We start from the raw sequence: 14,306 nt of genomic DNA on the forward strand, positions 1-14,306 counted from the left end.
GACCTTCTGAGGTTCATTTTTGGGGGGGAAAAGTGATATATAATATATTGCAATTTCCTTTATATCAAGTCTCTGAAAATACAATTCACTATGCCAGAGTAATGGGTTTTATGTGATACTAAACCAGTAATAAAAGGAAATATATACATATGGGGGAGAAGCGTGAGATGAAAGGAACTGACTAAATAATTCTAAAGCACATCTATGCGACTGCACAGCTGGAAATGTCTACAGAATTTGTAACTCTCTATATATGGAGTGACTCCAGACTCTAAGATGGTAAAAACATAGTAAAGTTATAGTTATTAAAATACAGTGTGGTATTGAGAAAAGAATTGTCAGATCGTCAGATGAACCAATGGAATACAACAGATTAAACACAAAACAGATCTAGGCATTCTACACTAATAACATAGTAATGCGATAAAGGAAGCATCACAAATAATGTTTAAAAATGTCTTTTTAAATGTTTACTTTTTAATGTTTAAAAAGTATTATTACACACCTAATGTATTGAAAAACATTGAATTAGAATATTTTAAAATATCATAAAAAGAAAAGTATCAATCTGCATGGGACTGATCTTGTTAAATAGGAATTTCAAGAGTAAAACCAGTGAAAGAAGTTGACTACATAAATACTAAAAATGTTAAAATCATCAGAAATAAAAATCGCAATACAAATGACTCATTAGATCATATTTGCAAAAATAAGACAAACTTTAATATCCTTAAGATATAAAATAATACTTCTTCATGAATAGCAGCAATACAAATAATCCAATTAAAAATAGTTTAAAAACATGAATATACAATAACCATGACAAACTATTTACTATCACAAGCAAAGGGAAAAAATTGAAGCAAAATGTTTTTCTCTTTCTGTTATATTGTGAATATTTTAACTTTAAAAAAATATATTTTATTTATTTACTTGAGAGAGAGAGAGAACGCACAAGTCAGGGGTTGAGGGCAGAAGGAGAGGGAGAAGCAGGCTCCCTGCTTTGACATGGGGCTCGATCACAGGACCCTGGAATCATGATCTGAGCCAAAGGCAGATAGATGCTTAACTGACTGAGCCACCCATGTGCCCCAACCTAAGCAATTAATAAAAAGTGTGCAACTGCACAGTCATAGGGTAGCTATTTTTAATTTCTTAAGGAATCTCCACACTGTTTACCAAAGTGGCTGCACCAACTTGCATTCCCACCAACAGTGGGTTCCCCTTTCTCCACATCTTCTCCAACATATGTTGCTTACTGTCTTGTTAATTTTGTCCATTCTATCTGGTGTAAGGTGGTATCTCAATGTGGTTTTGACTTCAATCTCCCTGATGGCTAATGATGATGAACATTTTTTCATGTGTCTGTTAGCCATTTGTATGTCTTCTTTGGAGAAATGTTTGTATCAAAATGGACAGGACTGGAAGAGATTATGCTGAGTGAAATAAGTCAAGCAGAGAGAGTCAATTAACATATGGTTTCACTTACTTGTGGAGCATAAGGAATAACATGGAGGACATTAGGAGAAGGAAAGGAAAAGTGAATTGGGGGAAATCAGAGGGGGAGACGAAGCACAAGAGACCGTGGACTCTGAGAAACAAACTGAGGGTTTTGGAGGGGCGGGAGGTAGGGGGAGAAACAAACTGAGGGTTTTGGAGGGGCGGGAGGTAGGGGGAATGGGTGAGTCTGGTGGTGGGTATTAAGGAGGGTACGTATTGCCTGGAGCACTGTGTGTGGTGCATAAACAATGAATCTTGGAACACCGAAAAAATCAAATAAAATTTTTAAAAAGTGTGATTAAAATTCACGTGCATGGATAATCACTAGAGAGAAAGTGACAAGATAGCAATAATCTGAAAGTTGAAAACAGAACATTGTTAAAAAATTCTTCCATATTCACATATAGAGATACCACACTATGTTTATAATTATGTTTAAAAAATATTTAATGGGGCGCCTGGGTGGCTCAGTTGTTGGGCATCTGCCTTTGGCCTGGGTCATGATCCTGGGGTCCTGGGATCAAGCCCCGCGTGGGGCTCCCTCCTCAGTGGGAAGCCTGCCTCTCCTTCTGTCCCTCCCCCAGCTTGTGTTCCCTCTCTCGCTGTCTGTCTCTCTGTCAAATAAATAAATAAATAAAATCTTTAAAAAAATATTTAACAACATAGGAAAATGCTCACAATATAATTTTAAGAAGAAAGAAGCAGAATGCAAAGGAATATGATCCTGATACACACACACACACACACACACACACACAGAAGAAAGACTAAAGGAAAATGATAAAATAGCAGCTATTGTTTATGAATAACAGAAATGATACATATTCCAAATTTCCAAACTTTTTACAGTAATTATATATTCTTTTTAATTAGAAATAATCAATCAAAGTCCATTTTAAAACTACAACAAAGTACAATGCTTCTTTTAGAGGTACAAAGTGATATCCTCAAACCTTTCCAGTATTAACTCATGAGGTAGTAGAGCTGTGATTCATGTATAGAATGATGGCTTTGACATTTTACACTCCCATTGGTGAAATGAATAATACAGTGTCTTCCACCTCCAGAACTAGCTTCTAAGCTATCATCTTAGAGTCATCCATTGGAACTCACCTCCCCAATGCTGCTCATGGGTCATCAAATCCAGCTCATGGCTTTCTTAGTTGCCTGTGCTATACAGTACTTCATTATTCTATATCTGGATTATAATAAATCCCTCTTTTAAAAATTTTTTTAAAATTTTTCTTAAAATTCAGGACTTGAATTCATGACCCAGAAATCAGAATCTGAACTGAGATGAAGAGTCGGATGCTGAACTGACTGAGTCACCCAGGTGCCCCGTGGTAAATCCCTCTTAATTTTAATCTTTTGCTCTCCATTCTCCAATTCGTCCCACTTTCCACTGTGGGATTAATCACCCTATAATTCTAATTTCATGAAGTTGTTTGTCAGCTGCAAACTCTTCACTGATTTTCTATTTCCCATCATCCAGCCCTAAAGCCCTCCTAATGGGAGCTTAATATTTATCACTTCTGATCAGATCACTCCATCTCCCCAGATGGTGTCACTACCATCCCTGTGCCATTTTTGTCCTGTTCTATTTATTTCCCTGCTCACCTACTCCCAGACACACCGATCTATTGTTATGGATCTCCCATAACACACATGCTTATATAAAACCAAGTAACTATTTAACAGTAAGTTGCTCATTTTCCTTCCAAATGACTCTTGTGTATAAGTCTTTCCCCCAAGAAAGCTAAAATGTTCTGGCAATCAAGAACCATGGTTTATCATTAAATGTTGCACAGAGCACACAGCACGGAAAAAAAATACATGTACAATGTGTTCAAAGGAGGCAGTTTGTAAAGGGGAAAGATCATTAGATTGTCCTTGTGGAGCCTTGAAGTCTGGTCCAGCTTGCTCACTTCTTAACTAGCACTTTCCTAGGTAGGTCCTGGGCTATGTCCTGTTCACCCATTATCTTATTTAATTTGTTCATATGATGAAATTTCTCATCTCACCAACCCTTGTTTTCTTGTCAGAATACCAGTAACTGCCTAAAAAAATATCAAATGTGAAAGTATTTTTTAAAAATGAGACTGTATATATTAAAGAGCTGTTATGATAGCTACTATTAGTCTTGAGAGCAGTTTCATCATACTATAATGGGAAGGAAAGCAGATGTCAGAGGACCTGGGTTATCACTGACTTCCTGGTTGACCTGGGTTATCACTGACTTCCTGGTTGACCTGGTTATCACTGACTCTTTCTGGCTGACCTGGGTTATCACTGACTCTTCCTGGTTGGGAGATAGTAACTCCATCACTCTCACAGCATTTCATTCATTCACTCACAAAAAAATGACGCATTCACACTTTGGCCAGCACTTATAATACAATTAGAACCAAATGATTAAAACAAAACATACATTCAAAATAGTGTTCCAGTTGCCAAGGAGTTCACTATATATATAATATGTATATATTATGTATATGTATATGTATGTATATTATGTATATATAATATATATATAATATGTAACAGATACACCATGAAAATTGCCATATTTAGAAGAATCTACTAAGTCCTTCGTACTGAAACTCTATCTGCAAAGGTCAAGAAAGATAATGTCTGAGAGGTGTCTAAAGAAAGTTTGAGGTTTCCAGGTGGAGGGAACAGTAACATTCATGAGCTTGAGAGAGGCCACAGTGCTGCTAAGGAACTTATGTTGCCTGTTCAGAATTTTTTCTCATTTCTTCAGAGGCAGACTTTTATTCTCCCCAGGATCCTGGCTCCATTGCCTCCACCCTCTCACTCTCAAAAGATAACAATGAATTCTAGTTTCTACAGGAGTTAGAAGTCATCAGATGAGTACTTTCTTAACTTCCCCTCTCCATGCCTAACAGTGACTTTCCATCACAACCATCATCTTCCTCTTCCCCTCTTGCCCCAATATCATCGTTTCTATATTACTCTCCGCCTGTATTTTTGTATCTCCTTTGCACTCCTCACCCATGCACCCTTCCAGGGGCTATGACCCTACGATACATGCCATCTTTCCATTTTCCAACATCTTCATTAAGACCTCCCAGCCATTAGCATTTAATCACATTCAAGTCTCTTCCATTAACAACCCACCTCTCCATATACACAGTTTTCCTGTTCCCCACCTCTTGCACATACAGCGCATGGCCTTCTTCCCTGAATAGTTTACAGGATTATCTCCATTTTCTTTTCTTCCATTCCTCCTTCAAGTCACTGCAGTACCATTTCCACCCTCCCAATGTCATTGAAACTGCCTTTGTCCAGTTCACCAAAGACTTCCTTGTTAAATACCTTCAACTGATCCTCACAACACTGAACACTTCCTTGATTTTCATTATTTTCCCCTGATAATTGCTGTCAAATCTTCAAAATAGTATTTTATGTCATCTTCTCCAAGTACAACTCCCCATGCATGGTTTTAATTATCTTTTACGTGCTAACATCCAAATCTCAGCCCAATTTCCTTGAACTTCAGATACGTTGCAAAATTCTTATTCTGCTTAAGACTGTGAACTTTAATGTGGGCCATGGGAAATCATTTACAAGTTTTCTCTTTTTCTTTTTTTCTCCTTTTCTTTTTACAAGTTTCTTTAAGAAGGGAAGTAATTGAATCACATCTGTGTTTTTAAAAAATGATTCACAGTTATGTAGAAAAATAGCCTCAAGGGATAAGAAATTGGAGGAAAGAGGACCAAAGTATCTACAAGGCATTCAAAAGAACATGCTAGATAATGGAATGCTATATAAATTCTCTTTACCTTGAATGGAGGACTAGAGTCACTTGGTCGTGCAGAAAAGTCGAAGGAGATAATAAGATCAACTCCCCTCTGAGGTCTCAGGATCAAGGGGTATGGCAGGTTAAACGTGAGGCCACTGTCCACAACATGAATCTTTTTACTTTTGACATCCAGAGGCTCATATATTTGCTCAAATTCGTCAGGATCTTTAAAAAGGAAAGAAACAAAAGAATGAATTAAGTGACCATTTAACATCATTTAGAACATAAAAATATTTTTAATGTCAATTTGTGAACACAATTTCATATAGTTAGGCCCTCAGGGGAGTTAGACAGAACTGGGCATGCGTCCTTCCTGCTTCAGCAACTGTAAATGAATTATTGTCTTTAACTCAGAGTTTCCACTTTCAGGATAAAGATCAAATAAGGGTGCTGTGAGGATGAAGTGGGACAATGCATGGAAAGTACTTACTCAGGCCCTGGCATTAACTTGAAGCTGTGATCATGATTCCTTTAACACTATTACTTCACTTTACCTAGATCTTCACTGGCTTAAAAACATTCCCTCAGACATGATCTTGTTTTAAGTCATAACACACATGTGAGGTAGATGCTATCTACAAACAAAGGATGAAATAAATTCATCTCTATGGTGACAGAACAGGGGAGTGGCGAAGTCTGAATGGATCCCTTACTGCATCTCCCAAGGTGACAGGAGTCCAAGGAAATAATCCAGTCAATACATTCAGCAGACATGTATTTTCGGCTATGATTTGGGCTCTATTCTAGATGCCGAACAAGATGCAAACTCCACTCTGACAGAGCACATGACTAATAAATCAGTGAACAAATAGCTAGTTCAGACAGTATTAAACACATTGCAGAAAATGACAGAGGGTCATATACAAGGAGTAACTTCAGTTGGATAATCAGTAGAGACCTCTTTGAGAAGAAGACCTTGAGCTGAGACCATAATATTAGTAATACAGAACTGGCCAACCAAAGATATAGGGGGATATTTTTTTCCAAGAAGGGGAAAGAGCCAGAGCAAAGGCCCTGAGGCAGAATCAGACTTGGTATGTCTGAGGAACAGCAAGAAGCCCAGTGTGGCTACAGTATTGGAGGAGAGTAGAATAAGGTGACAATGGGATCTGGAAGAAAGCAGGGTCTAGAAGTCATTTGTTTTAATTGAAAATGGCAGCATGCTTCTCTTCACGTTTATGTGTGGTGCTCCTCATTCACTTCCCAGGAAAAAGAGATGTGACCAGAATTGAACTGATAGAGCTGAATGAAATGATATGCAACCCTCACACATGTTCCGTTAAGAAGAAGGCTGGAAAGTTCAAGAAGAGAGTGAAGATGTTCATACTAGACATGTGTTATGATCTCATGTCATTTCCATTTGGTAAGCCTTTTCACAGAGGCACTAGTAAAAATTAGAGGGTAAGACTGAACTGTGTTTATAAAATTCCCTATACAAGGTAGTTAACACCTGTTTTCCAGGAAAATGGTCAGCACATGGTGGGAACCCACTGTGTGTTAGTTTCCTCCATAAATTTCTAAATAAGAAATTTAGAAATCTTGTTTAGATTTTTAAATCTAAATAGCTCAGAGTTTAGTGTTACAGTTCTTAGGTTCAAGTTTCTGTGATGGATAGAAATTTAGACTCTTGGCTGGTAGCAAGAGTCTGGCTATAATTCTCTCACAGTGAATTTTATTACGTTTAAGAGCAAGGGATCCCAAAGAAAGGCAAATCTTTAAATTCTTCCTGTCCCATTAAACCCACAATCATTCTCATCATTAAAATATGAAACACACCAATGGAATAATTAGGCTTGATGTTTATTCAGTGTGAACCGAAACGGTTCTAAATTCAATCTAGGCTTAGTTACTTAAGAAAATGTTATTATCCTTTAAGTTTTACAGTTAACAGGGAAACATGTGTTTTTTTCCTCTTCTGTTTATTAAAATTTCTCACCCCTAGAATACTGAATAACAAGTGAATGTTATAAACATATACCAGTGTGTTTAAGAATGAAGAGGAAAAAAGTTTACAGCTGAGGTGATTTGTACTACCCAGAACTGGTAAATGAGAAAAGGTGTGAATGAATGGTCTTAAAAAAACAAATATGCTAAAAAAAAAAAAAAAAGTATGGGCGAGTGGTTTAGACAAGAATAAGGTCATACATTTGAATGTATGGCTGAATGGAAAAGTAGGCCAAGTTAAAAAAAATAAAAGTCTTGCCATATCTGAGGTGAATGTGTAGGCCAACAAGGAGAGAAAAGAGAAATTATTTGGTAAATAATTATCTCCAGGTTAATTCTCCTTTCTTATTAAGTGTGTGTGGATTGTAATGAGAAAGTACTTTGCTACCAGCCAAATTTCTATAATTTCTATCCAACACATAAACTTGAACCTAGGAACTATAACACTGAAAAAATATATATAGTCTCAAACATGATTTTAGTATTTACTCCTCTGAAATGTTTATTGTTTAAAAATTACATATGTAGGGACGCCTGGGTGGCTCAGTGGGTTAAAGCCTCTGCCTTCGGCTTGGGTCATGATTCCAGGGTCCTGGGATCGAGCCCTGCATCAGGCTCTCTGCTCAGTGTGGAGACTGCTTCCTTCTCTCTCTCTGCCTACCTCTCTGCCTACTTGTGATCTCCGTCTGTCAAATAAATAAATAAAATCTTTTAAAAAAATTACATATGTAAAAATATTTTAAAAATACAAGATTACATATGTAAACTTTTTAAAGGTAAACAATTGTGGGTCTTTGTCTTTTATGAGTTTTTAAATATTTGACTAAGAAGCTGGATATTGATTACTTGGGTACTTTTATTTCTCCTAAAAGCAGCTTTATTTATTTTGAGTGTCTCTCGTGTATTAGAAATTTCATAGATGAGATTTAGTATCCTTCTAAGACTCTTACAAAAGAGGTATGATTAGTGTCATTTGAAGGATAAGGAAGCTAAGACCCAAGAGGTCCAGTTTTGCACAGTGAGAGTCAGGATTCCAAGCCAGGCCCAGGTCTAAACTGTCTGCACTGTGTGTCACACGGTTATTTCAGCAACCGCTGGGGCCATAGAACTGAAAAGGTTTAAAATGGCTAACTTAAGAAGCAGCGATTACAGTGTAGGGAAGCTAACTACACATGCAGCTGTCCATCATTAAAACCACATTAACACGGGTCTTTAATCACAAGTAAACACAAATGTATTAAAAACACATTAGTGGCAATATTTTTTTTTTTACAATGCAGTGATTTTCCCTAATATAATGAAGTATAATGACAGTTCACAAATATTTTTCTTTGGCATCCTAGAGTGAGTGCTTTTTTTGAATTTTAGCTAAAAGATTTGCCAAAATAGACCATTTCTCTCATATTCTGTTTGCTATGCTCCTTCTTGTCATGAAACTGATCGTCTCCTTTTCTCCTCTTTTATATCCAAGATGACATCTAAGAGACAAATCATGACATCGCCAATTCCCAGCTCTGGTGCGTAGCTAAACACCATGGTTCCACCCTTCTAAAATAACTGACAGGAAGGAGTGTTTCTTCACTGTGTTGCAAACAACAGTTTTGCAAGATATTAACAGATGTTCTGTACACAAAATAAGAATGTCATGAATAGGTTTCAGAAGTAGACGATCAACAGCTTAAAGTAACGCCCAGTGATATTGTGTGTTTCCTCGTCTCACTATGCCTGGGCTAACTCCTCTTTCTAATGTAGATGCTACTTAAAAAAAAAAAATGCTGCTTCAATCTTCACAAGAAGTCTGTAAGATAGGTACCACCGTTATTTCTATTTTGTAAGTAAACTTGGAGTAAATAGCGAGGACTGTTGCAACCTCTCTGTCCTACGGTTCCAGGTTCCATCGGGACCAGGGGTGTTGGTTTTTAGTTTGGCTCTCCTTTTCTATCATTGTTAACTGAGGTTTATGCCAAGTAACTGCTCAAGACTGTCCTGCTAATAAATGTCCCAGCCAGGATTCTAAAGTATGCCAGGCTGCTTTTCAAGTACTATCTTGAGGCACCGTGAGCAGGGCTGCTTAAATTCATTAGTGTATCCCACTGCATTGTGAAGAAGGGGATGGAGTTAGTTCTTCCAAATTTATTTGAACTTGACCCTGACTTATTGTATGACATCTACTAGAATGTCCGAGACAGTCTGATGAATCCCACTATGGGAATATCCTCCCACAGTTTAAAGCATACATGGTTTCTAAACCTGTAAATGAATTAATCAGGTTCTTTGTTAGGTATGGAACATGCTGTGTTTTATAATTATGTACCATTTCCTTAAAAGCAGTTCAGCTATGGATATTTGCAATGGTCATTTTTAAAAAAAATTTATTTATTTATTTGAAAAAGAGAGAGAGAGAGAACAAGCAGAGGGAGCAGGAGAGGGAGAACAGATTCCCTGCTCAGCAAGGAGCCCGATGCGGGGCTCAACCTGGGACCCTGGGATCACGACAGCCAGAGGCAGAGGCTTAACTGACTGAGCAACCCAGATGCCCCTACAATGGTCATTTTATAAATACCTCACACAGATTCAATTTACAATGTACAAAAACGTTTGGATGCTTGCGTATTGAACTCTGGCCTAAATTAACACATGCCTCAATTTTTTATTCCAGATGGTATGTGTCACAGTGAGTAACATAAACACAAGAGTAAACAGGAAAGAAGCCACATAAATAATGGACAGCTTCTCCGAAATTAAGTTTCTAAAGGTATACAACAATTCTGAAGTAAACAAATAAGAGGAATTCCCTTATCTTATTATTTCTCTTATTTTCAAAAGATTGTCTACAAGGTGAAGTAATAGACACAAAAATGGCACCATTTTTTTTCTCATCTTAGGTTGAGAGATTGTTTTAATTCTAAGATACTCAAATTTTAATCTGTACAAACAAAATCATCATAGGGTAAACTAAAATGTAAGATTTTCCTAATATAATATCTGGATAAGATAAAAATCTCTATTTCTTTATTGTGTGGTGGGAGTACAAAAATGAGCGAAATAACCTTAACGTTCTAATTAAATTATGGTATTTTTAACTGTATAATAAGTAGAGTTTTTTAAAAATGATTATTTATTTATTTGAGAAAGAGAGAGAGAGAGAGTATGAGTGGGGGGAAGGGCAGGAGGAGAGGCAGAGAAGCAGACTCCCCGCTGATCACAGAACCTGATGCAGGGCTCGACCCCACAGCCTTGAGATCATGACCTGGCTCAACTGACTGAGTCATCCAGGTGCCCCTGTATAATAAACAGAAGTTTTAATGAAGACTTTATGAACCAAGATGATTACATATTATTATAAATTTTTTAACTTTAAGCTCCACACACAGGGTTAGTCTAAAACTTAGAAATGATCAGGAGATAGACAGGGTATACCTTCATGAGGACCTGCCTGAGAGAGCACTAATCAATTTAGTAAATCCAGTCTAAGTTACAGTCATTTCAAACAATGTTAGTCTGTAAATTATAAATCTGAATGAATTCATGATTGACCTGACTAGACTCTTGATTAGCATCTATATGCCATACACATTTTTTTTTCCAACTGAATATATACAGAGTGAGTGAAATAGAATTTTTAGGAGATACAACATTAAGAAATAACATTTTATTTTATTTTATTTTTTCTTTTTTTTTTTTAAGAATTTTTTTTTTTTTATTTGACACAGAGAGAGAGGTCACAAGTAGGCAGAGAGAGAGGGGGAAGCAGGCTCCCCGCCGAGCAGAGAGCCCGATGTGGGGCTCGATCCCAGGACCCTGGGATCATGACCTGAGCCGAAGGCAGAGGCTTTAACCCACTGAGCCACCCAGGTGCCCCACATTTTATTTTATTTTTAATTGAAAACAATTTTAAGTTAACACATTCCAAAATAGGTCAACAAAAGAATAAACATTCTTTCAATGTAATATCGTATTTTGAGATGATAAAATTTTCTACTTCCTCCTTTTACTTATGAGAAGTGTTCATAAGCCTTCTTTCAAAGGGTACCCAATAAAGAAAGGAGTCAGACCAGGTGACATGGAACTATATTCTCCAAGCATCATGGAGGGGAGAAGTGAGGAACATGTCCTCACTGATCCACAGTTCCATCAGAATCGGGGTTGCTGGGTGTCAGTTTTACTCTACATTTCCATTATTCTTAACTAAAATATATAAATCCTTCCATGAATCAAAACTTCAAGGAAAGGTCAGAAATTGATTTCATTTTTTATGAGGGCTAGAATTACGTGTGTACTGTGGATGACTGGATCCTTCATACCAAACGCATGGCAAGTCCTCTGTAAATACTCTGTGAATGTACGAACAGATGAAAGAAGGAAGATGAAAATGAAGTACACTTTGAAAATAGGTGCAAATAATGAAAAGACATTTCTTTAGGTTGCCAAATTTATCTACTACAAATACAAGATGCTATTAAATTGGAATTTCAGACACATAACAAATAATGGTTTAGTACAGGTAGGTCCCAAATGTTGCAAGGGCCACAGTTACACTACATACACACACATATATATGGTTTGGAATTCAAATTTAAGTAGGCCTGTTGTATTTGATCTAGCAAGCCGAACACCTCTCAGTCTGCATAAAATATTGCAAAACCACCAGGGAGTTGTTAAAATGCGGAGTGCAGGATGCAAGGGGTACAAACCACAGGAGCTATTCTGGGTAATTCTATCAAAGTCCTAACATAAAACAGATGTAATATAGTACACAGAAAGGAAACTTCCATTTGACATCAGCAAAACAATGACTAACAAAAATGGGGCTGGGGGGAAGGGAGCCTAGCAGAAAGGAAAAGCTTCTGAGCAACACTGAGGTCTGTGACCCCATTCTAGCTCAGCGGAGAACTGTAGGCAATGAGAATGACTTTCTTTGATCTCTCTTTTCTTTAGAGTAAAATGACTATAAAGATTCCTGCTAGTTCTAAATGACCTCTGAGATGATTGTTTTAATGGCCGTCATCATTCATCCATAAAGCCTAAGTTTCTAAGGAAGACACAATTAATGGGTATCATAATGGCAATAAGCATAATCCCGAGCCATAAGACAAATGAGGTCACTGATGAATGGGCAAGGGTTTTTTTTTTTTTTTTTTAAATTGTGGATGAATTTTAAAATAGATATTGAGTCTATCACGAATAGACTTCTATCATCGTTAATATGAAAGGGTGTAGATTGCAGGTATATAATCATACCATAGCTTACATCCTAGACTTTGATGCCATAAACGTCATGCAAAGTATAGTGAGTTTCTATTTCTCTTGTTTAAACAACACGGGAAACCTTTGCTTTTTGCAATGTCCCTTAAGCTCAAGCAATAAATGGAAATAGCACTACCAGAAACACCACCAAACCTGAAGCCATGTCCTAATTTTCACAAATATTTTATAGGCATGATGCTTAACCAAAGAGCAGAAGAAAGGGTTTTGGAAAAATCCCACTTAACGTTTCCAAAGCATCCTGTTGATGCCCTTCAGCAGAAATGACTGAGAAACAACATCCAGGCAGTTAACAGAAAAATGTTCGTATGACGAAGGAGGAACATTTTACATGACAGGATCGTTATAAGAAAGATTATCATGTATTGATTAGTCACAAAGGCAAATGAAACTTCTAATCTGAAACATGCATGGAACTGAAGAATGAAGGGAATATTCCTTGGAATCTGACAAAGTCACAAACACGACAGTGAGGTTCTTACCAGCTGGCCTTAAGAAAGTTACCTAACATTTCTGAGAACCAGAGGGACAGGCCCAGGAGCTTCATGGACAGAGACCGGTGAAGTAAACTCCACTCGGAACCTTGGGTAGCAGGCACTCCCCCGCTGGGGCACACAGCTGGGCTAAGGACCACGTGAACCAGAATCCCATACGTGCCAGTTTTGCTGAGACCTGCCCTTTGCCAAGGAAAAACACCCACAGGAGATTCAAAAGAGGAAATGAGACAGAGGCTACATTTCTGCCATTTCCACTGCCAAGCATGGTTGTGGGGGCGTTTGTGGGGGTGATTCTGAAGTGTTTTTGGAATCATTCCTGGAAGCTCAGCCTGGAGCTTGCTCTTCCAAGCCTTGGAACAACTTTGTAAACACCTAATTCTCTACTTTAAACCCCTCTCAGTTAAACAAGGGAGACGGCTTCCTGTTTTCTGAGTGAACCTTGTCCAATACAGAGAGGATCTAAGGTCCCTCCTCAGTGTGTCAGTGAAAATTTCGATGCTGACATAACTATGCCATTTCCTGTCCAACGAATGTTTTTCTTCCAAAATAGAACAGTACTTTGGAGTAATTTCGAATTAAACAGATGTTGCTGTAAGTGAATATGAATGGAGAGATACTGACAATAATCCAAAGGCTTCTCCCTAGAAAGGAATAAAGATCTCCTCAATTAGCTTCCATGGATTATGTTTTGTGTGCTTACCTGCTACAGCTGTATCCAATTCATCTTCATCCAAGGATTCCTGTGTCATGAAGTCTTTCAGAGGGGACATTGGATACGATGTATTGAGATTCAAGCCCAACATGAAGTTGTGCACTTTCCCAGCACGTCCTTCTCTGGTGTTGAATAAAGTTGAATCACTCACCAAAGCCATTATCATACGATGGACCCAACTTGCTTGATTATCATTGTGATATTCCCTTTTAGCATCTTCATTTTCAGTGCCTAAGGAAAAAGAACTGGAACATTATACAGATTCCCAAGTCCATTTAAAAATAAAAACCAAAAAACATAAAACAAAAAAACTTCAAATAAATACCCAGTAGTATAATTGTGGGTCGTAGGGTAGTTCTATTTTTTAACTTTTTGAGGAAACTCCGTGAGTGGCTGCACCAGCTTGCATTCCCACCAACAGTGTAGGAGAGTCCCCTTTCTCCACATCCTCGCCAACACCTGTCGTTTCCTGACTGGTTAATTTTAGCCATTCTGACCAGCGTGATGTATCTCATCGTGTTTTGATTTGTATTTCCCTGATGCCAAGTGATGTTGAGCATTTTTT

The 14,306-nt window shown here is 37.6% G+C and overlaps 1 protein-coding gene across 2 annotated transcripts in view; it reads right to left on the reverse strand.

Moving 5' to 3' along the window:
• Positions 1-14,306, reverse strand: part of PLA2G4A (phospholipase A2 group IVA) — a 165,045-nt gene that overhangs the window by 17,456 nt on the left and 133,283 nt on the right. For both annotated transcript variants that reach the window (XM_080824658.1, XM_080824659.1), the window contains 2 exons: positions 13,730-13,972; positions 5,304-5,488 (listed from right to left, as the gene is read on the reverse strand). In XM_080824658.1, the coding sequence (XP_080680784.1) occupies positions 5,304-5,488; positions 13,730-13,972 (428 nt within the window). The remainder of the gene's footprint in view (positions 1-5,303; positions 5,489-13,729; positions 13,973-14,306) is intronic.

This window comes from Martes martes (genome assembly GCF_963455335.1).
Source record: "Martes martes genome assembly, chromosome: 15".
In the NCBI taxonomy this organism is placed as follows: Eukaryota; Metazoa; Chordata; class Mammalia; order Carnivora; family Mustelidae; genus Martes; species Martes martes.